Consider the following 26,621-nt stretch of genomic DNA (forward strand, 5'->3'; position numbering starts at 1 on the left):
CACAGTGCATTTTCCATAAGTCTCACCCTATTTTTGGAAAAACATAGTTGACTCTTACCTGAAAGAACAAACACAAACTCTTTTATTTTGTGATATGATGGCGTGTCAGTACAGTCTCTGTGGGCTCGTGGTACTTCAACATTCCCATGGCAGTGTCCTTTGGGGTGGCTCCTGAAGCCCAGAGGCTGCCACCACGCCTGCATTCCCACCTTCACACAACACACAGCCTTTGGATTCACCTGGGTTCAGTGGGAGGGGTGGCTGAGTGTCCCTGCTCTGAAGATCCCCTGCTGACTGCACAGGGCTGTTCTGAGCACAGGAGTCTCGTCCCCACTTAGGACAGAGAGGCACCAACCAGCTCTGGTTCCCTGGGGACATGTGGCACTGCCAGCGGCTGTGTGCACCCAGAGCTGAACAAAACCTCCAGCTCCAAGCCCAAACACAGGATGAGCAACTCTTCACTTCACTTTTCCTGTCCCTTTTTGTACTAAAGAAACAGCCCCAGAGGTTTTGTTGAGGGGCTGTTCCCCCTTGCCCATGCTGGCCCCAAGTGCAGCTCTGCAGCTCTGCCAGGTGATGCTGCCCTGGCTGGGCTCTGGCTGTGAGCCACAGGATCACAGGGATCTGTGTGGAAGGACACAGTTCCAGCTGCCTTATCCCAGCTGAGGCAAACGGGGCAGTGCTGGGAAGGAAATGCTGTGCAGAGGAGCCCTCGTTGCCCCTGACCCTCCCCAGCAAGGCCCCAGCAACACCTGGCTCTGTGCTACACCCAGCCCTCAGTTTTCTTCAGGCAGTCCCACCCAAGGGGTGTCTCTGCTAAATTCGGGGTCTCAGGGCTCCGTGGTGTCCAAGCAGGTCCTGGAAGGGCCGTGGGGGCCTGGGCTCAGGAGCAGCTGCTCTCATGTGGCTCTCCTCAGGTCCTTGGGCACATCAGCCCCAGCCCTGTTTGGCTTCAGGGCTGTGCTCTGCTGAGAGGGAAATGTGCTGTTTGCTCCTGACTGAGAAAGGGACCAAGTGTCTCCTTCTGGCTTCTGATAGACAAATCTGCTGTGGGGAAGCATGGCTAGAGTACACACACACCCCTGTTTGATCTGCTTTTGACAGGTTTTTATTTGCCTATGGCCTCTGCAGTGGCTCTGGCACCCACAGGGAGTTGCCAGGCTGGTGTGGGGACTGTGGGGCTCCAGCCCAGCCACCACGGCCAGGCTGGAGGGTGTTTGTGAAATGACATCACCTCCTCTGCCAACACCTTCCTGGTGCCTTCTGAAAGGAAAGCACCTTGACTCAGGGTTGAGAAAGGGAGTCTCATTTCCCAGAACTCAGTTTCTGCTCCATGAGGTCACCCCAGTCCCAGGACAGGAGGTGCAGGTGGTGGCTCTGAGCATGTCCCATGTCCCCAGGGAGCTGCTCCACTTGCTCTTGCCCCGTGTTCCTCTGCCAGGCCTTCCCTGGGTCTTGCTGTGACTTTGTCCCAGCAGAGACCAGCTCCAGCCCTCCCTTCCACTGATTCCAGCAGGACTGGAGGAGTTTGGGCCATTTGAAGCTTCCCTGTCCTCAGGTGCTGCTCATGGCAAGTTGCAGGGAGGGATGGAGGTCCCTTGGGCCGCCCGTTCCCAGATGTGTTTTGGGAGCTCCCTTGCCCCCCTGGAGGCCCAGGCCATGCTGGAGCCCAGTCCCTGTGCATGGAGCCCATCTGGGCTGTGCCAGGCTGTGCTCTGGGCATGGACACGGCAGCACTGGCTGCTCTCCTGCAGTGCACCCTCCCCAGCCTCAGATGGCTCTCCAGGGGCTGCTCCCGTCCCTGCAGGAGCTGGGACACACGGACAAGGGTGCCAGCTGGGGCTGGTACTGCCCCAGTGCCACAGGAATGCTGCTTTGGCACCTGGGCTGGGCTGTGCAGAGGCTCCTTGCCCAGCAGCCCAGGGTACAGAGGGGCTCAGGGCTGGGATCTGCAGCAGCAGCCTGGGAAGCTGCACCTCCCTCCCAGGGTACCCACACAGCCAGACCATCAGGGCACTCCCCTGCTGCTGGGAAAGGACCCACCAGCCACAGCAATGAAAACAAACCCAGAGGTGACATTTTCACCTTTGCCAGGGTGCACTGCAGTGTGGAGAATAGTTCTGGCTGGGACCTGAGGAGTCTCCAGCCCAGGCCAGACACCTCATGCTCACACTGGGCAGGGAATGTGTGTCAGGGTCCCCTCAAGCTGTATCAGAGGGGGATCCAGCAGGATTTCTCCATGGGGGTGTTCCCAGAAAGAATTCTGTGTGGCCACAGGCTGGTGTGCCAGCAGTGCACACTGCTGAGTGCCAGGGCAAAGGCCACAACAAGGTTTGTTCCAGAACTTGGTGGCCCTGGGCACAGCAGGTGACCCCTTTGCACCCCACACGAGTCCTGGGAAGGGACATGGGGTGGTCCTGGCTGCCAGACCACCCCCCACCCCAGCACAGCCCCCCACCGGGGCAGCACAGCCTGTGCCACTGTTCAATGGTGTGTCACCCCTGTGTCCCCACACACCCAGGGAAGCTGCCTTACCTTGGAGGAGCAGAGCTGGGACACGCTGACCACTGGTTTGTCCCCAAGGCAGCAGCAAAACTGGCAAAGCCCCTTGCAGGTGGGGATGTGGCCCTCAGGGAGATGTCCCCCTGTCTCACACAGCACCCCAGTGCCCCAGCAGGGCTGGGCAGCAGCAAAGGGCTCTGTGCTGTGCAGCGAGGCTGAGGGATGTGGTCATCTGTTTGATCTTCCTTGGGGCTGATGAGCCCCTTCCTGAGTTTATTAATTAGCTGTGGGAGTGTCCAAAGGCACCATCGGTCCCCAGGGCCACTCTGTGAGTGTCCCCTCCTGACTCAGAGGCTTTGCTGCCTGTCCTGCTCCTCTCCTGTCCCTCACCTGCTGCAGCTCCAGTTCCCCAGCACTGCAGCAGCCACTGACCCCACACAGCTCCCACCCCACAGCCCCCTCCCAGCCCCACCAGTGACCCTGGGCTGCTGCTGACCCCTGTCTGGGACAGCAGGGGACAGAACACCCCTGGCCTGTGCACTCAGGGTGACTGGGGGCATGTGGCACAACCACAGCAAGAGGGGGATGAGCTCACACTGCTGTGAGCCAGGGGTGACAGCAGCAGGCAGCTGCCACCCTCCAGGTGAGAGGAGCAGGCGCTGCCACTCCCAGGTGACATTTGTGTCCTTGGCTCAGGGGAGCCAGAGAGAGGCTCCAAGGGGAATAACCTGAGCACCTGGGGCAGGTGACAGCAAGCCCTGGGAGCATCCCAACATGAAACAGGAGCTGAAGAGCACCTGTGAGGCAGGTCCAGTGCCACCTCAGGGTGTGCAGGAATCAGACCCTCCTGAGCAGGAGGGATCATCCAGAGCAGCTCCTGGCCCTGCACAGACACCCCAACAGTGCCACCCTGGGCATCCCCGTGACACTGGCACTCCACACACTGGTCTGCACTCCCACAGGGAATACTGAATTCCTCCTGTTCTCTGGGGGTCTGGGGGCAGTGCTGCAGCCGGAGGTGGGGCTCAGTGAGACCCCCCTTCAGAACCAGCACCAGCCCTGCATGCTCCTGCCTCCCCACACCCCCAATTCCATGTTTAGGAAATGGAGTGAAACACAAAGAAAATTCATATTCCTGTTCAAAAACACACACCAGTGATCTCAACATGACCTCACAAAACCCTGTCAGAGCACTGAAGGTGTGAAGTGCTCAGGGAGGTGAGGGGACAGATGGAAATCCACGAGCCAGCTGCTGGGCAGGCCAGGGCAGGAGTCTGAGCTCTACCAGGAGATCTACAGCAACCACCCACCCTCCAGGCAGTAGTTTGAGGTACAACAGCTTTCTAGGCAAAAAGAATTTATAAATAAACCAAATCCTTCAACGCATTTTTATTCTAAAATAAAATAACTGTGATGCCCAGCCGTGCTCACAGGACAGGAGAAGGCAGGGGCTGAGGGGGCACGAACAGGGATGAGCAGCTTGTGGAGGAACGTGATGCTCTGCAGCACGGCCGCGAGCGGGGCACGGCCCTGTCCCGGCTGTCACCGGCCCCTCCTCACCGGGACAGCGCCGGGAGCGGCCCCGGGCAGCCCCCCCGGGCTGGGGCTCAGTTCACGCGGCAGGCCCGGATCATGAGCAGCTGCAGCAGGATGAACACGGGCGACATGATGAGCCCGTACCAGAGCTCCCGCGTGTGCTCCACCAGCTTCTGGCACAGCAGCATCTCGAACACGAACTTGAGGCTGAGGATAGTGAGGATCCAGAAGAGCCGCAGCACCGCCAGGCGCTTCTCGCCGTCCTGGAACAGCCGCACGGACACGATGGTGGTGAAGTAGGTGCTGAGCCCGTCGGCGGCGAAGAACGGCACGAACACGATCCACCAGGAGAGCGCGGCGGCCGCGCCGTCCACCTTGAGCACGAGCAGCACGGAGAAGGCGAGCAGGGCCAGCCCGTGCAGGAAGATCTCGAAGGTGGCGAAGCCGAGCCACTGCACGAGCTCGCGCAGGGAGAACAGCATCGTCCGCGCTGCGGTAACGGCACCGGCACCGGTCCCCAAACCGGCAACGACACCGACACCGGCCCCTGACCCGGCACCGGCCCGACCCGGCCTCGGCACCGGCACAAGTCCTCAAGCCGGCGCCGACACCGGCCCTTAACCCAGCACCGGCCCGGCCCCGGCCGCGGCCCCGGCCCCGGCACCAGCCCTGGCCCAGCCAGGGACCAGGTCCAGCCCGGCCCCGACACCGGCCCCCGCCGCAACCCCTGAACCTGAACCGGCACCGGCACCAGGCCCGGCCCGGCCCGGCCCGGCGGCGCGGGGCGATGGCGTCACGGTGAGAGGCGACAGGCGGGTGACGTCATCATGCGGGGAGACGGTGAGCGGGGAGTCCCGGCCGCTCAGCCTCGATGATGACGTCCACGGGAGCTGTCGCGAAGTGGTGACGTCAGAGGCGGGATGGGGCCCATCCATGGTGAGTCCCGCGGAGCGGCCGGGCCGGGCCCCGGGGCTGGGGCTGCTCGGCTGGAGAGGAGAAACCCCTGGAACCCCTGCCAGGGCCTGGAGAGGGACTGGGGACAAGGGATGGAGGGACAGGACACAGGGAATGGCTCCCAGTGCCAGAGGGCAGGGCTGGATGGGATATTGGGAATTAGGAATTGTTCCCTGTGAGGGTGGGCAGGCCCTGGCACAGGGTGCCCAGAGCAGCTGGGGCTGCCCCTGGATCCCTGGCACTACCCAAGGCCAGGCTGGACAGGGCTGGGAGCAGCCTGGGACAGTGGGAGGTGTCCCTGCCATGGCAGGGGTGGCACTGGATGGGCTTTAAGGTCTCTTTTAACCCAAACCAGTCTGGGATTCTGCGATTCTATTTTTTATTATTATGATTTAATTTATTATTATTCTGTGGCACATGGTTATGGCAGCTGTTTGCAGCTCAGACAGGTGCCAGGGCTAGATTCCCTCTGGGCTGGGCCCCTGTTCTGCCAGAGTCTGGCTGAGAGCTCCGTGTGGTTCCAGCTTTGTCTGTCACTGAGCCTCCAGGCTCTGCCCCAGCCCCCTCAGGTGAGGGAGGATTCCCAGGGCACACGGGAAAGTTACACCAGGATTGGGGAACAGCCCATCCCAGGGCTGTGCTCACCCTGTGCTGGTGAGGGCAGTTCAACGGGGCAGGATCTGGGTTTTAGTCACTCCCCTGGCCTGGCAGTGGAGACAAGGAGCACAGTAGTGTCCCTGCTTATTCTATGGGCTGGGACATGGGATCCCTCCCTCAGTGCTGCACAGGGGTGGGAAGAGAGCCTGGCAGCCTTGACTCCCTCTGCTGAATGCCAGCTGCTCACCATCCCTGTGCTGGCTGGCTGCTGTGCCAGCCCCTGGGGGTCAGTGCTGCTCAGCCCAGCCCTGCCTCCCCTCCTGTCCTTTCCCTCCAGTGACTTCCCTGCTGTTGTCTCCTGCAGATGGCAGAACAGGGACTCCTGGTGCTCTTTGGCAGCCAGACTGGCACAGCTCAGGACACGGCAGAGAGGGTGGGCAGAGAGGCCCAGCGGAGGCACCTGCGCTGCCGGGTGCAGGCCCTGGACAGCTGTGACCTGGTGAGTGTGGGATATGGGACAGCTGTGACCTGGTGAGTGTGTGGGACATGAGGCTGCTGGGGCACTGCTGTTGTGCCCTGAGCAGCTGTGACCTGGTGAGTGTGGGATACAGGGCTGCTGTGACCTGGTGAGGATGTGGGACATGGGGCTGCTGGAAGCAGCTGAGTTGGAAGCAACCCATCAGGATCATGGAGTCAGCTCCTGGCCCTGCCCAGAACACCCCAACAATCCCACCCTGTCCCTGAGAGCGTTGTCCAAACACTGCTGGACTCAGACAGGCTTGGTGCTGGTTGCTCCAAGCCCTGTGCAGCCTGCCCTTGGACACTTCCCAGGATCCAGGGGCATCCACAATTTCTCTGGGCAACCTGTGCCAGAACCTCATCACCCTCACAGGGAAGAATTTCTTCCTAATATCTGACCTAAACCTGCCCTCCTTCAGCTTATGGGCATTCCCCCTTGTCCTGTCCCTCCATGCCTTGTCCCCAGTCCCTCTCCAGCTCTTCTGGAGCCCCTTTAGGCACTGGCAGGGGCTCTGATGTCTCCCTGGAGCCTTCTCTTCCCCAGGCTGAACACCCTGAGCTGTCCCATCCTGGCTCCAGAGCAGTTTGGAGGCTGCTGACCTGACTGTGCCGTGTTTGTACCCTCAGGCCAACCTCATCCATGAGCCCTTGGTGGTGTTTGTGTGTGCAACCACAGGCCAGGGAGACCCACCTGACAACATGAAGGTAGGACATGCTCCTGTCCTGTTGCTGTATGTTCCTGCTGCAGGGCTCTCTGCTGAAGCAGCTTGAGCAGGGCTTGTTCTTGCTGGGGGAGCTTTGCAGCAGCACCAGGCACATGCCAGGGAACAGGAGCAGGGGCACTTGTGCAGAAAGCCATGCTCCCCACTCTGCTGGGATGGGTGAGCAGGGATGCAGGCCCAGGCAGGCAGGAGGGTGCCTGGCAGCAGCAGGACTGGCTGGATGTGCCTGTTGTAGATGTTCTGGCGGTTCCTGTTCCGGAAGAGCCTCCCTGCCAGCTCCCTGTGCCAGCTGGACTACGCCGTGCTGGGCCTCGGGGACTCCTCCTACCCCAAGTAAGCAGCCCCTGGGCAGCTGTTCCTCACAGCTCTGACTGCAGTGGAGAGCAGAGTGGCTGGAGAGCCAAGGGGGTAAGGGGAGACAGAGTCTGATTCTGGAGCAGCAGCTCAAGCAAAATGTAACTCCCACCAGCCTTAAAAATCCTTCCCCTGCTGTGTCCCTCCTCACCCCCAGGAATTAGGCTTCTGCCCTTTTCTTTCCTCCCAAGCTCACCAAGGATGCTTTGGTGAGTCAGACATCATATGTCAGTCTTTTATCACAGCTATGGGCCAAGGCAACAGGAGACATCAAACAGAGGTGGCAGCCAGCCATGCTGGTCCCAGATCTCTCCCAGAAGGTTGTTCCTGTGTGCCTCAAAGAGCTCTAGTGGGAGGCATGGGTGTGCCTGAGCTCTGTGGGGCAGTGGGGGGCTGGAGGGAAGGAAATGTTCTATGGCCCAGGGCACAAGCAGCCCTGAAGGGAACCTGGAACTCCCCTTGTCCCGTTTCAGGGCTGGGCACAGCCTGTGAGGGCCAGCAAGGTGCACCTAGCTGGTTCTGTGAACTGGCACAGGCTGGGCAGGACATGGGCCAGGTCACAGTGCTGGCTCTGCCTGTGTGCTGCTCTGGTGGCCCTGGCAGTGTGTGCTGGTGCTGTGGCAATGCCTGCTGTGCTGCTGGAGCAGCCCTGCCCTGTGTTGTTCTCTGCTCAGGTTTAATTTCATTGCAAAGAAGCTGCACAAACGGCTGCTCCAGCTCGGGGGCAACCCGCTGCTGCCCGTGGCCTTGGGAGATGACCAGCATGACCTGGGGTAAGAGCCCAGAGGAGGGGTGGGGGGGGGCCCCGGGGTGCCCTGCAGCTCTGTCCTGGGGCTGATGGCAGGGCTGTGTGCTGCTCCCACCATGGGGCTGCTCCTGCAGCTCTCTGGGAACGTGCTGATCCCTGCTCATAACCCTCCTGTGCCAGGACCTGGGCTACCTGCTTCTCCATGACCCCAGAATGTGGCCATGACCCCTGGCTCAGCCCCAGCCCTGTTCAGAGCAGGGCATGGCTGTGCCACACAGCCCTGTACCTGCAGGCATTGCAGCAGCCTCAGCTGTGCTCACCTGGCATGGGGCAAAGGCTGTGGATGGTTCAGGGACACAGTGACCCCAGTGACCCAGCACTGCTCAGGGGCTGGGGATCCTGTTGAGGGGTCAGTGGTTGGGCCCTGGAGAGCGATTGAGTGCATGGAGTGGCTGAGATGTGTTTGTTCCCAGACCTGAAGCTGGAAGGGAATGACCTGGGGTGACTGTGGGCATGGTTGTTGGGCATGTGCAGGGGTAGCAGGGCTTGGTCCTGAAGGGATGATGTTGCTGCAGCCTCAATTTACCACTTGCAGGCCAGATGCAGTGATTGATCCCTGGCTCGTGGCCTTGTGGGAGAAGATCCTTGCCTTGTATCCTCTCCCTCCTGGCCTTGAGATCATCAGTCCCGACGTGCGGTGAGTGCAGAGGGTGAGCAGGGACTGCTGGGGCTGCCTGGGGTGAAAGGCTCTGCTTCCTTGGCTGTTCTCCAGAGTGGAGATGGAACAGGAGCACTTGGAGCAGGAACACTCCCCACACAGCTTCTGGTGTCCCCAGTGTCCCTTGTTCTTTGGCCACAGGTGGCCTCTCTCTCTGGATGGGTGTCCCCTTTTCCCCTGGGGGCTGTGACAGCTGCCCCAGCTGGGTTCTGCCCATCTGTCTGTCCTGATGTGCCTCTGGCCCTGGCAGAGTGTGTGTGCCAGCCAGCCTTCCCCTGAATGCACTGGAGCCTTGGGATCTCCTCCTGGTGGTCTCCATTGCATTCCCTTACACAGCCCAGCTCCAGGGGATAGGGATAATGGCTGGTGGATACAGTGGGACACTCCAGGCCTCTCCCTGCCTCTCATCTTGCAGCAGCAGAGGAGCTGTGGCATGGAGGTAACCCTGCTGCATTGCATTGCTGTCGTTCCCACAGCCTGCCCCCCAAATACACCCTGCACTACCTGCCTGAGGACTCCCCAGACCCCGAGGGTGCCCTGCTGCAGCCAGCAGCCCCCCGGGGGGCTCCCTGTGAGCTGCAGCCCTTCCCTGCCCGAGTGGTGTCCAACCAGAGGCTCACAGCACAGGCCCATTTCCAGGATGTCCGGCTCATCGAGTTTGACATCGCGGGCTCAGGGATCACGTGAGCATTTTCCTGACTCCCCCAAGCTCTGTTGTGTGGGACCAGGCATCCTGGAGCCTGCCCTCCTCTTCTGCTGCCCTTCCTCACTGATATCTGAGGCTGCAGTCATGTGGTCGTGGTCCCTGCTGTGAGTCCCCATCCATGGAATGGGGATCCTGCCCATGGGCCAGCTCCCTTTGCCTGTTGCTGGCAGTGGGAATTTGCCTCCCCTGGTGTGGGTGCTGGTCGGGGTGGCCATGCTGTGGCTCTGCCCTGTGGCTGTGCTTGGCAGCTCCCCCTGCATCCCCAGGTTCAGTGCAGGGGACGTGGTGATGATCCAGCCCCAGAACTGCCCTGAAGATGTGCAGCAGTTCTGCCAGCTGCTGCGCCTGGAGCCACACAGACGCTTTGTGCTGAAGCCCACAGAGCCTGGTAGGTCCTGCCTGCTGCTCTTTCCCCTTCCTGCTGAGACAGGGCATCCCCTGAGCTCTCGCCCAGCCTGGAGCTCTGCTCTTCCTTTGCTGTAGAGCTGGTTGGGAGTGCTGGATGGATACAGGACTTGTATCCCTTGTATCCTTGTATTCTGTCTGTCCTTCCCTCCAGTGCTCTGTGTGTGCATCCTGAGCAGAGCCAGTGGGACTGGAGGAATCCAGCAGTGCCAGGTCCACCTGAGCCTTGTGCCTTGGCAGCCCCAGCACAGAGTGGGGAGGATCCTGCAGCCTCCCCAGCCCCAGGCCCACTCTGGGAATCCTGTGCTTCCTTGCATGGGGTGTGCAGGTCTCCCCATTCTCTGCCTGTGCCCCAGGGACCTCCTGAAGGGCTCCTGCAGCCATAAACCAGCACAAGCAACCAGAGGAACCCCTTGGAGGCCCCCCAGAGCTCTTGGTGCCTGTGTGGAACAGGGAGCATTTTTCTCCTGGCTCCTGAGCGCCCATTCCACCTCCAACTTCCCTGTGTCTGTCCATGCTGGAATTTCTGCCTGGCAGACAAACCCAAGAGAAATTCAGGCTGTTCCTCACACCCTTGGGAGAGACGTGGGAGACACAGACATGCCTGACACATGACACTGCTGGTTATTTCCTCTGCATTGTGTGCAGGCAGGGTGGGAGTCATGTGGATAAGACATTATCCCAAAGCACCTGCCAAAAGTGAGGGACGGTTGAACACTGCAGACTTCCTCTGTTGCAAACTTGTGGGCTTGAAAAGCAGACTGGGGAGAGCAGGGACTGGAGGCCCACGGTGGGAGCGGGGACAGGGGAGTTGCTCCAGTAGCATGTGGGTGCTGCAGGCAGCAGGGGTGCCCTGCTCTGGGGACAGCAGGCGGGCAGGGCTGGCCCTGAGCTGTCCCCACTGCCTTGCCTTGCAGGCACATCCCTCCCTCCCCTGCTGCCACAGCCCTGCACCATCCAGTACCTGGTGACACATTACCTGGACATCTCCTGTGTGCCACGGCGCTCCTTCTTTGAGCTCCTGGCCTCCTTCTCCACGAATGAGCTGGAGCGGGAGAAACTGCAGGAGTTCAGCTCGGCCCAGGGCCAGGAGGAGCTGTACAGCTACTGCAACCGGCCCCGCAGGACCACGCTGGAGGTGGGGCTGCCCCTTGGGTCTGTGCTGGGGCTGAGGCCACCCAGGACACATCAGCCATGCTTTCTTGGCTGAGGAGTTTAATCTATTTCACCCACTTTCTGAAGTCTTCATGGATTTCCACCGGTGGTTAAGACCAGCTCTAGATCCTTGTGGGCTCTCGGGTGGGCTCTGTGCTGCTCTGGGGGGCACAGGGCAGTGGAACAGGGTGGTTGGTGCTCAGAGGTGCCTGTGTGGTGCCTTTGGCCAAGGGCAGCGTGGCACAGCTGTGTGGGACAGCCTCTGGCACCCTGAGGGCCGGCAGGCTGTCTTCTGGGGTCCCCAGGCCTCACCTCTTGGCTTTGCAGGTCTTGTGGGATTTCCCTCACAGCACATGTGCCATCCCAGCTGATTACCTGCTCGACCTCATCCCTCGCATCAGACCCCGTGCCTTCTCCATCGCCTCCTCCCTGCTGGTAAGAGCTCAGCCCTTCTGGCCTCATTTCAGAGTCTGAACAGAGGGTCTGGCAGGGCTTGCACTGACTGTTGGTGCAGATGTCCCCTGGAGCCTCCACAGCCTGCCCAAATCCCTGCTCTGCACTGAGCCTGCAGCAGCCTGATGTGCTGGATGCAAGCTTGAGGGCTAGGCCAACCTTCAGATTAGGAGACTTGCTCTCCTGCAGCCCTGCAAGTACCAGGACTGTCCCAGCCCACCTCAGAGGTCTGGTGTCGCTGTCCCTGGGAGCAGTGGGATGTGGTGCCACCGGAGTGTCCCCAGAGCTGGGCACGGGGAGTGCTGCTCCCTGCTCCTGCCAGGAGGTGGCAGAGGGACTGGCCTGGCTGCCTGCGGACTCAGCCCCTGCACGGCTGGATTTGTGCTCCACGGGAGCCTCTTGGGCTGGACAGTGACTGTCACTATAGGACACGAAAGTAACACAAGCTTACACCGCTGTTCTCAAGGTGAAGAAAAAAGGGAAGTTTATTTTTTGACTCTAACATTTATAGTTTTCTAAAAGTGACAGCAGATTGGAGGGTGACAGTGACAGCTCTCCAATGACACTGGTCAAACTAACAGTCTCTCAACTCTCCTCCTCCATAAAAGAATGCAAAACAATGAGTTATTTACAGAAAGTTTGTGAGAAAATTCACTACAAGAATGTCAACATCAGAAAGCTTAAAAAATCTTAATAAACCAAAGTGACAAGTGACTATCACTGTTGCCAGCTGTGCAGAGCATTCCTGTAGCAGTGGTTCCCCAGGAAAACCCCCTTCCCCGTTGGAAAGGTTTTGAGCAGGGGTGTACTCCATTGTAAGTGGCTGTGCCAGACTAGGACGGGTGTTGCAGGCAGCCTGGCGGGAGCTGGGCACAGGCTCTGTCCCTGGAGGAGGGGGTGTCCTGTCCATGAGGAGCTGTGCAGGGTGTGTGCTCATGGCTCTGTGTCACACAGGCCCATCCCGAGCGGATGCAGATCCTCGTGGCCGTGGTGCGGTACAAGACACGGCTCAGCAAACCCCGCCGTGGGCTCTGCTCCACCTGGCTGGCTTCTCTCAACCCAGAGCAGGGTAAGTGCTTGGCTCTGTGGGAGTCCTGAGTGCTTCCCACAGCACCCAGTGCTCATCCCTCGGGCCTGTGATGGAGCTGTGTGGCTGCTGACCATGTGCAGGAGCTGCCTGGCTGGAGCACCAGCTCCATGGGAACACACTGGCTTAGCAGGATGGTCCTTCCTCACTGCCCCCTCCTCATCAGAGCACACAGAGAGCTGTGCCTCTCCAGCTTACCCTGACTTTCCAGCTGCTCCTGGTGTCTGCTGGGCACTCTGACTGCTGGGCACCTCCAGTCCCATAGCCACAGCTCTGGGAAGGCTGGTCCCTTCTTCCACAGAATCACAGAAAAAGCTGAATTGGAAGGGACCCATAAAGATCATCAAGTCCCACCCCTGGCCCTGCACAGACACCCCAACAATCCCACCCTGTGCATCCCTAAGAGCCTTGTCCAAATGCTCCTGGAGCTCTGGCAGCCTTGGGGCCTCCCTTATGACCAGCCAGGTTGGGATCTCTGCTTGCCTCCACCGCTGTGTTCCCTGGCACAGGCTGTGTGAGGAGAGGGCTGTCCTGCAGCCTGTGTGCGGGAGGGCTCTTGCCTTACTCTGAGCTTCACTCAGCTTCTTGCAGAGGCAGTGCTGAGACAGCTGAAGGGCTTTTCACACACACTGTGTGCTCTCAGTGCCAGGGGGTGATGAGCCAGGTCTGCCTGTGTCTTTGGAGCACCCTGGAAGAGCTGGGTGCCCACTCACCCTCCGCAGGCAGGCACAGGGCACTGGTGGTGGAGTGATGCTTGTCAGTCTCTCTGTTCCACAGGTGATGTCCGGGTGCCTCTTTGGGTGAAGAAAGGAGGAATGAAGTTCCCAGCTGACCCTGCCACCCCTGTGATCATGATTGGCCCTGGCACAGGGGTGGCACCCTTCCGAGCAGCGATACAGGAGCGGGTGGCACTGGGACGTCGAGGTGAGGGATGGTCCTGGGAGGCACTCAGGATGCCCCTTGCACAGACAGATCTGTGTCAGCAGATGGAAGGATGGACTGGAGGCTCATGAGGGTTCCACTGGGTCAGGCTTTGCTGTGTTGAGCAGAAGCAGGCTGAGCTCTGGGGCAGGTGAGGCCCAGAGCCTGCTGTGTGCAGCCTGTGTGGTCATTCACAGGCTGTGCTGCAGGGCAGCTCCTTGGGTTGGATCAGGCTCTGCAGAGGCTCTTTCTTGGCTCTCTGAGGGTGAACACAGGTTACTGAGCTCAACTGCTGCTGCACCTTGTCCCATCCTCATTCCCTTGGCTCAGGGAACAGGCAGCCCTGGAGGACATTTTCTGCCCTCCTCCTTTTTCAGCAGACAGGGGCCTCTGGTTGTCACAGGTCACTTGACTTCCTGCTCACTTCATGCTGGTGGCTCTGCAGGCCAGGGCTGTCAGGCAGGTGGCACCAGCAGTGCCCAGCACTGGGTGCTCCCAGCACAGCCCTGGTGCTCTGCTCCTGCAGGGAACTGCCTCTTCTTCGGCTGCCGACACCAATCCAAGGACTTCTACTGCCAGACAGAGTGGGAAGAGCTGGTGACAAAGGGCTTCCTGACACTCTTCACAGCCTTCTCCAGGGACCAGGTTAGTGCCCAGAAGAGGAGGCCCCTCCTTCCCCTGCACGCCTCAGTGCTGGCTGAGATCCCCTCCTGCCCTGCAGAGGTATGTCTGGCTAAGTTGGGCTGGAAGGGTTACTGGGACAAGGCTGGAGAACAGCAGAGCAGATAAGGCATTAACCAGCTTTGTTTCGCTGGACCACGTGAGTGATAAAAGGCTCCCAAGCCTCTTGGAGGGTCACCAGGCAATAACTTCTTGGTTAAGTACCCCTCCTCATGGTGTCCCTCTGAGCCCTGGCTGAAGCTGAGGAGCTTGGCCTCTGTGCCAGCTCTCTCTGAGTCCCAGATATACAGAGAAAAGCTCCCCATGGGTATGAGCACACTCACAACTCAGCCCCTCACTTTGCTTCCTGCTTTCCCAGGCAGTGTCTCTGGTGGGCAGCCCTGGTCTGCCCTTGGGGCTGCAGTGCTGCCAGAGAGGCTCCCTGAGCTGGGGATCTGTTTCACTGCCTTCCTCTGTCCCTTGATGGCACCGAAAGCTCAGCCTGGCTTTGGAACAGAGATGTGATAAAAAGGGAATGGCAATCTCTCAGTAGCTCAGCTGCACCAGCCCAAGCCCTTTTTCCTGGCTGTGTGCATGTGTTGACATGAATTCATTGTCTTTTATCCACTCACTTGTAAGGCAGGAGCTGGGTGCTTCTGTGAAGGCTTTCCAAGTCTGTGATGAACAGGAGCAGCGCTGCAGAGGGGTGCTGAATGACCAGGGAAGGGGCACCTGCTGCTCTCTGAATCTGGAAGGCAGCCAGAGCCACCTTCTGCTCTTGTTGACTGTGGAGGGACAGGAATTCCACTGGAGTGTCCCCTCTCTCCTGCTCCACCAGCCAAAGCAGTTTGTCACCAGAGTCCCCTGCCCCCAAGGCAGAGTGGGAGCACAGCCACATCCCACAGCCAGGTGGGATGAGCCACACTGGGCTCATTGTGCCTTTGGCTTCAGGAGATACCACAGCCTTTAACTCATCAAAAAGTTTGTTGTCAAAGACCCAGCTGAAGGCTGGGGTGCTCCATAACTGAGCAAAGTTTTGTTCTTCTCTCTGAAGTCCCTTTGCAGGCGCCCCCTGTCCCAGCACACCCACCCACAGTACAGACTGGTCCCAGCCAAACCTGGATGCCCTGAGACATCGTGACCCCAGTTTGTCACTGGAGGCTCTGGTTTTGAGCTTCTTAGATGATGGCCTTGGAGCTCAGCCTGGCTGGCAGGGCCTCTGGCAGCACTGAGCTCATTGCTGCTGAAGCTGAGGCTGTGCTGGTGCTGCTGAGGGCACTGCCCAGTCAGGGCTGGCACAGCCAGGGGACCTGTGGGACCCACAGTGACCAGCTCCTGGGACAGCCTGGGCTTGAGCTGCTTAGGGCTGTTCCCACACACATCCCCAGCCTGCAGGACCTGAGCCCAGTGAGGGGGGCTTTGGGAGGAGGCTGTGCCCATGGCCCAGTGAGAGGGGGCATGGAGAGGAGGCTGTGCCCATGGCCCAGTGAGAGAGGGCATGGAGAGGAGGCTGTGCCCATAGCCCAGTGAGAGGGGCTTTGGGAGGAGGCTGTGCCCATGGCCCAGTGAGGGGGGCTTTGGGAGGAGGCTGTGCCCATGGCCCAGTGAGAGGGGGCATGGAGAGGAGGCTGTGCCCATGGCCCAGTGAGAGGGGGCATGGAGAGGAGGCTGTGCCCATAGCCCAGTGAGAGGGGCTTTGGGAGGAGGCTGTGCCCATGGCCCAGTGAGAGGGGGCATGGAGAGGAGGCTGTGCCCATGGCCCAGTGAGAGGGGGCATGGAGAGGAGGCTGTGCCCATGGCCCAGTGAGAGGGGGCATGGAGAGGAGGCTGTGCCCATAGCCCAGTGAGAGGGGCTTTGGGAGGAGGCTGTGCCCATGGCCCAGTGAGAGGGGGCATGGAGAGGAGGCTGTGCCCATGGCCCAGTGAGAGGGGCTGGGGAGGAGGCTGTGCCCATGGCCCAGTGAGGGGGGCTTTGGGAGGAGGCTGTGCCCATGGCCCAGTGAGGGGGGCTTTGGGAGGAGGCTGTGCCCATGGCCCAGTGAGAGGGGCATGGGGAGGAGGCTGTGCCCATGGCCCAGTGAGAGGGGCATGGGGAGGAGGCTGTGCCCATGGCCCAGTGAGGGGGGCATGGGGAGGAGGCTGTGCCCATGGCCCAGCTCACCACTGCAGGATGGGGTGTGGGGGACGCCCAGCACAGGGCCTGGCCTTCATCACAGTGTCACCTTTGTCACGGAAGCCCTCTGGGCCAGCAGTGAGTTCAGGCACATTGGCAGTGGTGTTCTCTTGGGCAGGAGCCAGGGCTGTAGGCTGTTGCTTGGATTCTTGAAGTCTCGTGGATTAACCCTTTGGGAAGTCTCCTTGACTGGGCTGTTCTGTGGGCAGAGCCAGTCCCCAGTCCCTAAGCACAGTAGAGGGGCAGGGACTGGGACTGAGGCTGCCCCTCTGCCCTTCCAAGCTGTTTCAGGTCTCCAGCAGTCAGGGGTGCAGGGAAGGGTCCCTGTCCTGTAGCAGGCTTGGCACACAAGGGCCACAGAGCCTCCTCTGCCCATGCTGGGAGAAGAGGGCAGGAGGGAAGCCCTCACAGGGCCTCCCCAGGTCATGGCCCTGACCAGTGGACACCCAAAGGATCTGGGGGGCTGCTTGGGGCCTGGTGTTCCCCACTGAAGCTCCTGCTGCTGCACCCATCTCCCACCAGCCCAACCCAGTGCAGACATCGGGTGTGGGGTTCCTCTTCCCCACATTGTTCATTGATCCAACTTTTTCTCCCTGTGGCTCCTGTGCTGCCCTGAGCTCCTGGAAACAGCCCCTGAGAACTGTCCTGAGAGCAGGAGCTGGGGCTGCTCCAGAGCTGGTGGGCTCAGTGCCTCGTTTCCCTGCAGGAGGAGAAGGTTTATGTCCAGCACCGCATCCGGGAGAATGGGAAGCTGGTGTGGGATCTGCTGAGCAGTGAGAATGCTCATATCTACCTGGCTGGGTGAGTGAGAGCTCTCTGTGCAGGGCTTGAGGGAGCAGGGCTGCACATTTCTGCTTCACCCACCCTGAGACATTTCCTCGGCTCAGCCCCGTGTTGCAGAGGGGCAGCTCATTCCTCCTCTCTATGTCCTGCTCCAGGAGCCCTGGGCTGAGAGGGACGTTTGTCACCTACCCCATGCTCCCCTTAGGAGGAGCACAGCTGGAATTGGTAAAGCTTCTCCAGCCAATGCCACCTTGCCCAACCCTCCCCCTGCCCAGCCTCTGACCCACAGCACATCCACACACAGGAGAGGCCTGGCCCCTGCACAGCCCTTTCCTCCAGCAGTGCTTGATGAAACTGGAGAAAAGGCTTGTGTGGCACCTGTGGCCACTTGTGTGGACAGGATCCCCAGTGGTGCTGGGGCTCAGGAGCAGCTTTGGGAGCCTTGGCACATTCTCTGGCTCTTTGCACCCACACCTGCCTCCCGGGGCAGGGACCAGCCCTGTTGCACCACAGCCAGTCTCCTTGCACAGCTCAGCCCTTCTCCAGGTGCTTGTCTGGGGCTGGTTGCACATCTGGAGCTGCTGGCCAGAAGGTAGGTCTGGCCTTTGGGGTCAGAGTGTTGGCAGCTCTGCTCTGAGCTCCCAGAGCCCTTGACCTGCCTGCACTGCAGGGAGAGGCTGCTCCCCGTGCCCAGGGCGAGGCTTGGGAAATGCTCCGGGCTGCTGGAGCTGGGCAGAGCCCGCCCATGGCGTTTGCCGTGCCCCCTGTGACCTGGGGAGGGCAGGCCTGGGCCCGGCTGTCCCACGAGCAGCGATTGCAGGAGGTTCTTTCCTGCCTGTCCTTCAGGAGAGCAGGAACTGCCCTGGTGCCTGGCAGGGCAGGACTGGCCTCGCTGCATTCCTGGGACAAGGAGGTTGGTGTTTACTTCCTAGGAAGTGGAGGCCAGGCCACCCCACTGTGTCCTTCACTGCTGCAGCACGGGGCTTCCTGGAGCCTCACCCCAAACTGGGCATTCCTGCTCTTGAGTCTGGGCTTTGGAGCACTTGGGATTTGGGGATGTGCCTCCATCTACAGCCCAAATGCTGAGACTATTGAGCTGTTGGGTCATGGCTTTATTCTCTCCTTCCATTCTCTTTCCTATTTTTTGGTGCTGATGGAGATCCCCAAAGAGGATCAATTTCTTGGAAGAGCAGGGCCTGCACAGCTGTCCCCATGGCAGATTTTGTGTGGCCTTGAGGATGGTATTTTGGACATCAGGGTTGCTCTGAGACTCCTCTTGTTGGGAGCTTTGTCCCTTGTGTGGGGTGTCCCTGAGCCCCCATCAGGCAGGTAGGATCCAGAGCCTTGGGATCCCTGCACAAGTGACATTGTGCTGATTGCAGAGGACACTATTCCTCCTTTCCTGAACAGCCCAAGCCCTGTAGAAAGGCTTCCAGAATCACCATGCCCCCCCAGCTCACAGACTGAACTGTCAGTGAGCTGCCAGGCATGAAAGTGCAGGTGGGTGATCCTGTTTTCCTCCCAAATTCACAGTCTCAGCCAGACTGGGAGAAAGCTGGGGGAAGTTTCTCCTGAGCTGTGTGACCCTGAGCAGCAGCCCTGGGCCATGGGACACTCGTGTCTGCCTTCCCTTCCCTGGCCAGGGGGCTCTGGGGAGCCAGGGCTGCATCTGCTCTATGATTGTTCCTTGCTTGTCTCACTCAGGGGCAAAAAGGTTGAAAATGTCTCTTTTTTTGAAAAAAAATCAGCTATTTGACATGTTTTCCATCACAAAGCCCAGCTCCATTATCTTGTACTTGCATATCAGTGCCTGACTCAGAAACAATGCGACTCTTCCAAAAAAAGAAGACCTCCTTTCTGGGTATTTTGGGATGTTAATCAGCTTCAAACGCAAGTCAGAATTCTGCCTTGTTCTTGGGAAACAGCAAGGACGTTGCCAGATGCTCGTGCCAATTGGAGCAGGCTGGGAAATTTTTTATTAGATGGTTTTTTTTTGTCGCACAGGCAGTTCATCAAATGAAATTCTCTCCAGGAAAAAAAAGTCAGAATTTCTGATTTCCCATAAGAAATAATTGTGCTTGAAAGCGCTGAGTTCTGTTTGGGTATTTTCTACACAGGGGCTCGATGTTTTCTCCAGCATTTCTCTGATTTTGAGGTTTGAACTGGCTTTGGTCCCAAATGTCACTATCAAACCAATCATTCTGGATTTCTTGAGAGCAGGCAGCAGCAGGACAGGAGCGGCTGCTCCTGCCCAGCTGAGGATCAGACATGTTTGACATTGAGTGGTTCCAGAGATGAAAGGACAGGTTCCTGCCCTCCTGCTGATAAATTCCAACCCGTGAATGTTGCCTGTGTCTCTCTAATGAGGATGCTGGCAGATGCAGCTGTGTGGGGCTGGTGTTTGGGCTCCTGACCTGTGATGCTCCTTCCCTGGGCTCTGGGGCCCATGGCCATGTTTTTGCCTTCACGTGCCTGTGCTGAGGAGCCCTGTGGATAACAGCCCTGCTCTCGAGGGACTGGTAGGAGCTGCCTCTCAGGCCTGTCATTTACCCTGTGCCAGGCAGCCTGTGGCAGGACAAGGCAGGTTCCCACTGCCCTGTGGTGGGCTTGGCCACAGGGACTGCTGATTCCTGATCCTGGAGCACTGGGGCTGCTGCTCTGCCCCCTGTGTTCCTGCTCACCCTCCACTGTGTCCTGCTCTCTCCCCAGGAATGCCAAGCAGATGCCAGCAGCAGTGGCTGAGGCCCTGCAGTCGGTGCTGCAGCAGGAGGGTGGCCTGTCCCCCTTGGAAGCAAAGGAGCATTTCGCAGCCCTGGAACGGTCCCGGCGCTTCCAGTCTGAAACCTGGTCCTGAGCCTGGCTCCTGCCTCCCCTCCCACTGCCTCAATAAAGGAGCCAGCAAAGGGATCTGCCTCTGGCATCTTTCTTGGGCTGGGATTACCCCAGCCAGAATAGGGGTGGATTTACCCAGCCAGCCCCTCCCTGACAGCAGCAGGGCCATGGCAGTGGGGGACCCCATCTCCTGGGGGCTTTGGCTCCCTGTGCCCACACCCCACCAGAGCAGGGGCCAGAGGTCTCTTGGGGGTTCTGCTGGTTGGCTTCAGTGTGGGACTGATCTGCCCCATATGCCCCAGGCCCGGGGGTTCCTGTGGGGTGAGTGGCACCCAAGGGTGTTGCTGTAGCCATGGTAGTGGCAGTGGCCACTGTTTGTGGCAGGGCCAGAGGAAGGGAAGTATTGCATGGGAGTCTCTCCACCCTGGCATTACTCAGCAGCGCTTGCTGCAGGAGGAGGCTGCCTGGACAGACCTGTTCCCCCTGGTTCCAGTGGCCAAGGCCAGCAGGTACAGGAGGAAGCCTTGATGCCTCTGTCTCTGCTGCCAGTTCATCATCCTGAGCCTGCTGAGGTCTGAGCTCCAAGTTCCTGCTGAGTTATCCCCTTCCCTGAGTGCCTGCTCAGCTGCATCTCTCCTCCACCCATCCTGAGAGCTGCTTCCAGCCCTTTCCCTGCAGCCTCGAGGCTGTGCACTCTCCTGGCCCTGCCCGTGCCCCAGTGGGACCAGTGCCACCACCTTCCTCCCCCAGTTCAGGGAACTGGGTGCCACTGCGTAAATAGCAATTAGGAGCAGACATGAATCAGCAGGGACATTCCCTGGGAGCATGCTGGGACAGGAAGGGACAACTGTGCCACGCCATGCCTGTGACCCAGCCACCCTCCCATGGTGGAGTCACGGGGTCCTGCAGGGCTGAGCAGTGGCTGGGGCATTGCTCAAGCTGTGGTACTGCAGTGAGGGGGAACAGGGGCATTTGGGGACTCCCCACCCCACTGCTCTGAGCAGCTCTTGCACTTGCACACCCTGGCTGGGCTTGTGTCCCCATGTGCCAGGGACAGTGGGGCCACTGCAGAGCTGCTGCATGGCAGTCACCACCCTGGTGCCACCATCCCCTCATCTGGGGCACTGTCCTGGTGGGAAACCTGGAAGGAAACTTCCAGGCCCTGTAAGCTGCTTGTGGGACGTGACAAGGAGAGGTGGGGGACAGGGAGTTGGACTGGGGCAGCGCAGGGCCTGTTCTGGGAACTGTCCTGGGGCAGTGCAGGGTCCGTGCTGGGGCTCTCCTGGGGCAGTGCAGGGCTGTCCTGGGGTCTGAGCTGGGGGACTGCACTGGAGGAGCACGGGGCCATGTTGGGAGGCTGTAGTGGTGGAGCACAGGGCCGTGCTGCCATGCCCCAGGGACAGGGGTGTGGGCAGCACTGGCCACAGAGGTGACTCCACTGGTGCTGGGCAAGGAGAAGAGGCGGCCGTGGGCCCAGCTCCTCCCCAGCCCCGGCGGGAGCTGATTGGCGCAGGCATGGCTGCCTGCCCCGGGCTCCCTGCATTTGAACCACTTCCAGAAGCTGACAAACCAGACTGGTTACAGCCAGGCTCGGCCCCAGCCCTGCCTGGCCCACGGCAGGAGGCAGCTGCCTGCGCGGGTGCCCGCCACGCCTGCACCCTTCTGGCACAGCGGGCAGCGCCCAGCTCGGTGCCCTCTCCTCCGGACCGTGGCGGGTCAGTACTGCGTTGGTGCTGGGGAGGAGGAAGAGGAGGAGGAGGAAAAGGCTCTTGGATGCTCACGGTGCTGCCCCTCTTGGGGTGGCCTCGGTGAGGGTGATGGGGCTGCGCCCGGCGCTAGAGGCTCCTGACCCACGGGTCCAGAAGGGCGCCCCAAAGCGCACCGGAGGGATGTTGGGACTCTGTGCGGACACTGCTGCCTTCAAACCCTTCGGGCAGCCCTGCTGAAGGAGTCTCCTGCCCTGGAGCGGCACCCACGTCCCGCACCCAGCCCCGAGGGGAGCCGGCGGGCGGGGGGCGAGCGGGGTGGCTGCTCTGGCCACCCCGATGGAGCCGGCGGTGGGCGAGGGGGCACAGCCTGGGCCGGTGCCGGCAGCCGGTGGGGAAGGCTGTGCCAGGCAGCGGTACCAGAGCGAGACCGCGGGGTCGGGGGACCCCGGGGAGCCGCCCCAACCCTGTGGAGAGGAGTCTGCCGCTGCCTGGAGATGCTGGGAGCTGCCACGGACGGAGGATGCCAGGGAGCCGCTCCTGCCCGGGCATGAGCAGCCGCCTGCCCACGGTCCCTCCCTGCCTGCGGGGCAGGACCCTCCCGCTGCCGACAGCGGCCCCGTCCTGCCCCGCGGGGAGAGCCCACGGCCCGGCTCCCAAAGCGTCTCCAGCTCCATCCAGAGCCTCTTCGGCGAGGCAGAGATGGCAGCGAGCGGTGGCGTGGCGGTGGCAGCGGAGCCGTGCCCCGTTCTGGCGGGCAGCGAGGACGAGTGCCCCATCTGCACGGAGCCCTACGACGAGCAGCGGCACAAGGCGGCCGTGCTGAACTGCAGCCACGGGCTGTGCCGCGCCTGCCTGCGGGCCATCATGGACACGGCCACGGGCGCCGAGCTCGGCCGCGTGCGCTGCCCCATCTGCCGCCAGAAGACGCCCATGCTGGAGTGGGAGATCTGCAAGCTGCAAGAGGAGCTGCTCCTGCTGCACGCCCAGCCCGGCTCCCCCGGAGCCCTGGCCACCCCCCGGCCCCCTGCCCTGCCGCCCCGGCGCCCGGGCCTGGCCGGCGCCCTCGAGCATCGCTTCCAGGTGCGCTTCCACACCAGCCGCATGTTCGGGTGCCTGCCCTGCGTGCGGTACCCGCCCTGCCTCATCCGCGCCCTGGCCCGGCTGGAGCGGCGCTGCCGCTGCTGCTACCTCCTGCTGCTGGCGCTGCTGCTGGCCGCAGAGATGTTCAGCCTGCTCCTCATCTTCCTCCCCATCCTGCTCATGGTGATGCTCTTCCTCATCCTCGACAAGTAGCGCTGGCTTTGTGCCCTCGGGCTGAGCGTGCGTGGGGAAGGAGCCCAGCTCCGGCTCTGCCCGCGGCCGTGGTGCCAGCGGGAAGCAGGCCTGTGACCCTGGTGCCCAGGACACCTGGCACTGCCCGTGAGCCCGGGGCGGGGGAGGCAGCGGAGGAGCAGGAGCAGGCAGCAGAGGGAGGCGACCCTGGAGCTGGGCATGACCTGCACCGCGGTGACATCGCTGCCGCAGCCAGGGGGCCGATGGAGTGGGGCACATCCCTGCCTGGGGCTGGGCACCAGAGAGGCTCTGCGGGCAGAGCAGGGCTGTGCCATGGACTGTGCCATGGACTGTGTCACGGGCTGTGCCACGGACTTTGCCATGGGCTGTGCCACGGACTTTGCCATAAGCTGTGCCGCGGGCTGTGCCATGGACTGTGCCATGGACTGTGCCACCTGCACCCAGGACAAACGGGCTGGAATCCCCCAGCATGCACTGAAAATACAACCTGTGTTTGTACCACAGCTGTGTCCAGCTGAGTTCAGCACTCAGTCTCATCATGTCCCTGTGGGGCCTGGCAGTGCCACAAGGAGGGAATGGGCACAGCCAGTGCACCCACCTACAAGGGGAGCGTGCCCCACCATGGCACCTCCCAGCCCCTGCCGAGCCGTGCCAGCCCGTGCTCAGACTGTGCCCTTCGGGGAGATAAGTGAGCAAACACGGCTCACTCAGTGCCATACACGGGTGGAGCAGCCTGTGGTGAGTGGCACTGGGGCTGTGCCCACATGGGCCTTGCCATGGAGCAGGAGTGTCCCAGGGCTGAGCAGGATCTGGGCTCTGCCTTTGACTGCCAGCCTCACATGGTGGCCACACGCCAGCCAGGTGATGTCTGGGTCACAGTGTGGCTGCTCTGCACCCTTGTTCCTCCCCAAGGAGGGGGATGGGGATCTTCCCAGGCTTTCAGCCACCTTTGGGCTGGTGGTGGGTGGAAGAGAGCTGTCAGACCCTCGAGGTCCTCCCAGGATTCCATTTTAGGGGTGCTGACAGCCACCTCCACAGGCTGGAATGTGCAGCAGTCTGTTTGTCACTACTGGCCTCCTCTGGGTGTCCTGCCAAGGCTCTGTGCTGACCCCATGCCAATTCCCCCCTCCCTGTGCTGTCCCCCCTCTCTGTCCCCCTCAGCCCAGCCCTGCTGGGGGCTGGTGACACTGCTGTGCCCTGTCCTCCTGCCTGGCTGTGCTGGGCTTGTGCAACCATCTCCCTGTCCTGGCTTTGCCCCTCTGCCCCGGAAACACCCTCGGGCCCCTCCCCAGGGCTGTGGCTGTGGGAGACAGGGTGCCAACCCCCCTTCCTCTTCCCCTTCCTCCTGCTCAGAAGCTGGGGGGTTGAGCAACCAGTGAGCACTGCTGTGCCCACACAGCTCCTCAGAGAACCCCTGTCCTTGTGCCCAGGAGGGCAGAGATTGGGGCTCTGGGCTTTGCCAGGACACTGGTGCCACTGAGCATCAGCGCTGCCAGGGGCTGCTCTGGCAAAGTGCTGAGGCACAGGAGCAGGGCAGGGCACCCCAAAACAGGTCAGGTCAGCAGGCAGAAGCAGGTGGGTCTCCCCAGTCCTGGTGGCACCAAGGAATATTTATTTATACCAAGTGGAGCAGCTCCATCAGGAGAAGTGCCAGTTCAGCCCTGGCTGGGGCGTTTCTGGCTCCATGGAGCCCGTGAGGAGGGGGAGCTCAGACACCCGGGGGCTCTGTCACCATGGGGGAGCCTCGTGCCCCTGCCCTACATTGCGTGGGGGTGTTTGGGGTGAACCAGGCCAGAGCTGCCCCCACGGGACACCCCCAGCACTCCTGTGCTCCCTGGGCCGGCTGTTGGCACCTCTGGGTGCTGAAAGCTGAAGGGCACCTCCATCCCCCCGAGAAGGGGATCCCTGGGGGCTGTGGGGTGGGATGGACCCTGTGGGCCATGTGGAGCCTGGCTGCAGTATCCACTCCCAGAGCTGGGTTATATTTAGCAGCCTGAGATAATGGTGAGCAGGGCTGGGGGCTGACAGGGCTGACCCAGGGCTGATGCCGGGCTCCTGCCACGGGCACAGCTTCCATCACAGCCCCCCAAACCCACCCAACCTTCCCACTTGCAGCCCTGTCCTCTCTCCCAAGCCCCTGACACCCCGTTGCAACACCCCAAATGTGTCATGGCATCCCCCAGCTGGGGGACCAAGACCAGTGACTTGGCTGTGCCCATCCCTGCAGGGACCTGCCCATTCTCTCCTGGCTTCTCCCACTGCAGCCCGGCGTGTCCCTGCTCTGGCCAGAGGCATCCCCGTCCCAACTGCACCACAACCAGCAGCACCTTCCCTCCTGCACTCTGCCCCTCCTCTGGGGACATGTCCGCCCGCTGTGTCCCTTGGCAGTGTGACCAGAGTGCCAGCAGCCCCGGGGCCAGCACGGGGAGGGGACACGGAGCTGGGCAGTGAGCAGGAGCCCGCGGCCCGCCCTCTCCTGGATTTCACCCCAAGGAAGCTCCGAGCTCAGCAGTCCCTCCCCAGCCGCGGGGCCAGCCCTGCCCTGGGGACCCGTCACAGCCGCCACCACGGTCCTGTCACGGCGGGATGCGCGTTGTGAGAGCTGGGCACGGAGCTCCCTCGGCTGGAGCGGCCGCTCGGGGCTGTGACCGCCCGGGGACGTTTGAGGCTGCGTGTCCCCAAGGAGGGCTCGGCCCTGGTGCTCAGCCACGTCCCTGCAGACGGGAGGGGAGCTCCCCATGGCCCGGCACAGCCTCGCTCGCCTGTTTGCATCCAGGGGCAGCTGCTCCTGCCGTGCCACCTCTGGGGCAGGATGGGGGTGGTGGGGCCACCCCATGGGGCCAGCGCTGCCACCGGCCCTGCAGGAGCAGAACAGCCCCAGGCACCGAGAGGCCGGGCTGCAGGAGAGGCTTCTCACAGAATCACAGAATGCTCTGGGTTAGAAAGAACCCAACCAACTCCTGGCCGTGCACAGACACCCCAACAATCCCACCCTGTGCCTATGAGCATTGTCCAAATGCTTCTTAACTCTGGGGAGAATCACTGGCAAACACCACGCCCCAAACCCATGGCAAAGGCTGAGCCCAAACCAGGCCGAGCCCAAACCAGCCTGATCCTGGCACTTCCCATATAAATGAGGACATTTGGGAAAAGGATCACCCCCAGGAACAATTTAACTCCCCACATCCCCTCTCCTACCACGAGCCAAACTGGGAGAGCCCAGAGCTTCATCCCAGCCTGGGACAGATGTTACAACCATGAGGAGATTTTAGAACCAGCTCACCTGGGAACATCTCTGCTCTCATGTGGCCAAACCTCCTCCTGCAGCAATGTCCTGGCCATGCTTAAGCAGCTCATAGGACTTAGAGACCTTCAAAAACTTAGCATGGAGGCACAAAGCTAGAATGGCCATGGGAGCATTTTAGGGGATGTGAAAGACTCTTAATTCACCTGCATCTGTGACACAAGGGCTGGCACCACCCCATGTCCCTGTCCTCTGCAGCAAACCTGGCACCTCTTCCAGCAAGTGCTTATTCGAGGTTAATAGGGCAGGAGAAATGGGTTCTCACCCAGTACTTGCTCCTGAAAGGCCCTATTTCTTCCTTAATTGTAACTCAAAATCAAATTAGCAGTTTTAAATTTACTCTGTGCCCAAGAGGTGCCACGAGTGTAGGGGAGAACACATTGTACCCTTTGTCCTTGTATAATAAAAAGGGTAAATTCCTACCGAGGGCAAAATTGCTGCCACCTCTGCTCTGGTTCGCCCACAGATTCGGTGTCTGTGGGGACAGAGA

The 26,621-nt window shown here is 60.9% G+C and overlaps 3 protein-coding genes across 5 annotated transcripts; 2 read left to right on the plus strand and 1 right to left on the minus strand.

The window, feature by feature from the left end:
- Positions 1 to 3,876: 3,876 nt before the first annotated feature.
- TMEM203 (transmembrane protein 203) lies at positions 3,877 to 4,780 on the minus strand. The gene has a single exon (XM_066562868.1). The coding sequence runs from the start codon at positions 4,518 to 4,520 to the stop codon at positions 4,110 to 4,112; it is 411 nt and encodes a 136-aa protein (XP_066418965.1). The 5' UTR covers positions 4,521 to 4,780; the 3' UTR covers positions 3,877 to 4,109.
- Positions 4,772 to 19,900, plus strand: NDOR1 (NADPH dependent diflavin oxidoreductase 1). Of its 3 annotated transcripts, XM_066562865.1 has the most exons (15): positions 4,843 to 4,974; positions 5,954 to 6,088; positions 6,736 to 6,813; positions 7,066 to 7,163; positions 7,859 to 7,957; positions 8,528 to 8,629; positions 9,127 to 9,333; positions 9,623 to 9,744; positions 10,679 to 10,899; positions 11,244 to 11,351; positions 12,324 to 12,438; positions 13,234 to 13,380; positions 13,904 to 14,022; positions 16,917 to 17,011; positions 19,703 to 19,900. In XM_066562865.1, the coding sequence occupies exons 1-15, from the start codon at positions 4,972 to 4,974 to the stop codon at positions 19,845 to 19,847; spliced, it is 1,794 nt and encodes a 597-aa protein (XP_066418962.1). In that variant the 5' UTR covers positions 4,843 to 4,971; the 3' UTR covers positions 19,848 to 19,900. The 3 variants fall into 3 exon arrangements, with proteins under 3 accessions (XP_066418963.1, XP_066418962.1, XP_066418964.1); XM_066562866.1 differs by lacking the exon at positions 5,954 to 6,088 and having other exon boundaries at positions 4,772 to 4,974; XM_066562867.1 differs by lacking the exons at positions 4,843 to 4,974; positions 5,954 to 6,088 and adding an exon at positions 6,111 to 6,120.
- A 218-nt stretch (positions 19,901 to 20,118) lies between these two features.
- Positions 20,119 to 23,330, plus strand: LOC136564862 (RING finger protein 228). Its single transcript, XM_066563162.1, has 4 exons — positions 20,119 to 20,146; positions 20,319 to 20,334; positions 21,223 to 21,286; positions 22,297 to 23,330. Exons 1-4 carry the CDS (start codon positions 20,119 to 20,121, stop codon positions 22,825 to 22,827), a joined length of 639 nt encoding a protein of 212 aa, XP_066419259.1. The 3' UTR covers positions 22,828 to 23,330.
- The last annotated feature ends 3,291 nt before the right edge of the window (positions 23,331 to 26,621 follow it).

Source organism: Molothrus aeneus, chromosome 19 (genome assembly GCF_037042795.1).
Source record: "Molothrus aeneus isolate 106 chromosome 19, BPBGC_Maene_1.0, whole genome shotgun sequence".
NCBI classification, from domain to species: domain Eukaryota; kingdom Metazoa; phylum Chordata; class Aves; order Passeriformes; family Icteridae; genus Molothrus; species Molothrus aeneus.

Excerpts from the sequence above, each read along its gene's own strand:
- TMEM203 (XM_066562868.1), bottom strand. The coding sequence starts at position 4,520 with ATGCTGTTCTCCCTGCGCGAGCTCGTGCAGTGGCTCGGCTTCGCCACC.
- NDOR1 (XM_066562865.1), top strand. Across the intron at positions 6,814-7,065 it reads ACCCACCTGACAACATGAAG|ATGTTCTGGCGGTTCCTGTT; the intron begins GTAGGACATGCT and ends TGCCTGTTGTAG. Across the intron at positions 8,630-9,126 it reads ATCATCAGTCCCGACGTGCG|CCTGCCCCCCAAATACACCC; the intron begins GTGAGTGCAGAG and ends TCGTTCCCACAG.
- LOC136564862 (XM_066563162.1), top strand. The coding sequence starts at position 20,119 with ATGCCCCAGGCCCGGGGGTTCCTGTGGG. Across the intron at positions 21,287-22,296 it reads GTGCTGGGCAAGGAGAAGAG|GACGAGTGCCCCATCTGCAC; the intron begins GCGGCCGTGGGC and ends GCGGGCAGCGAG.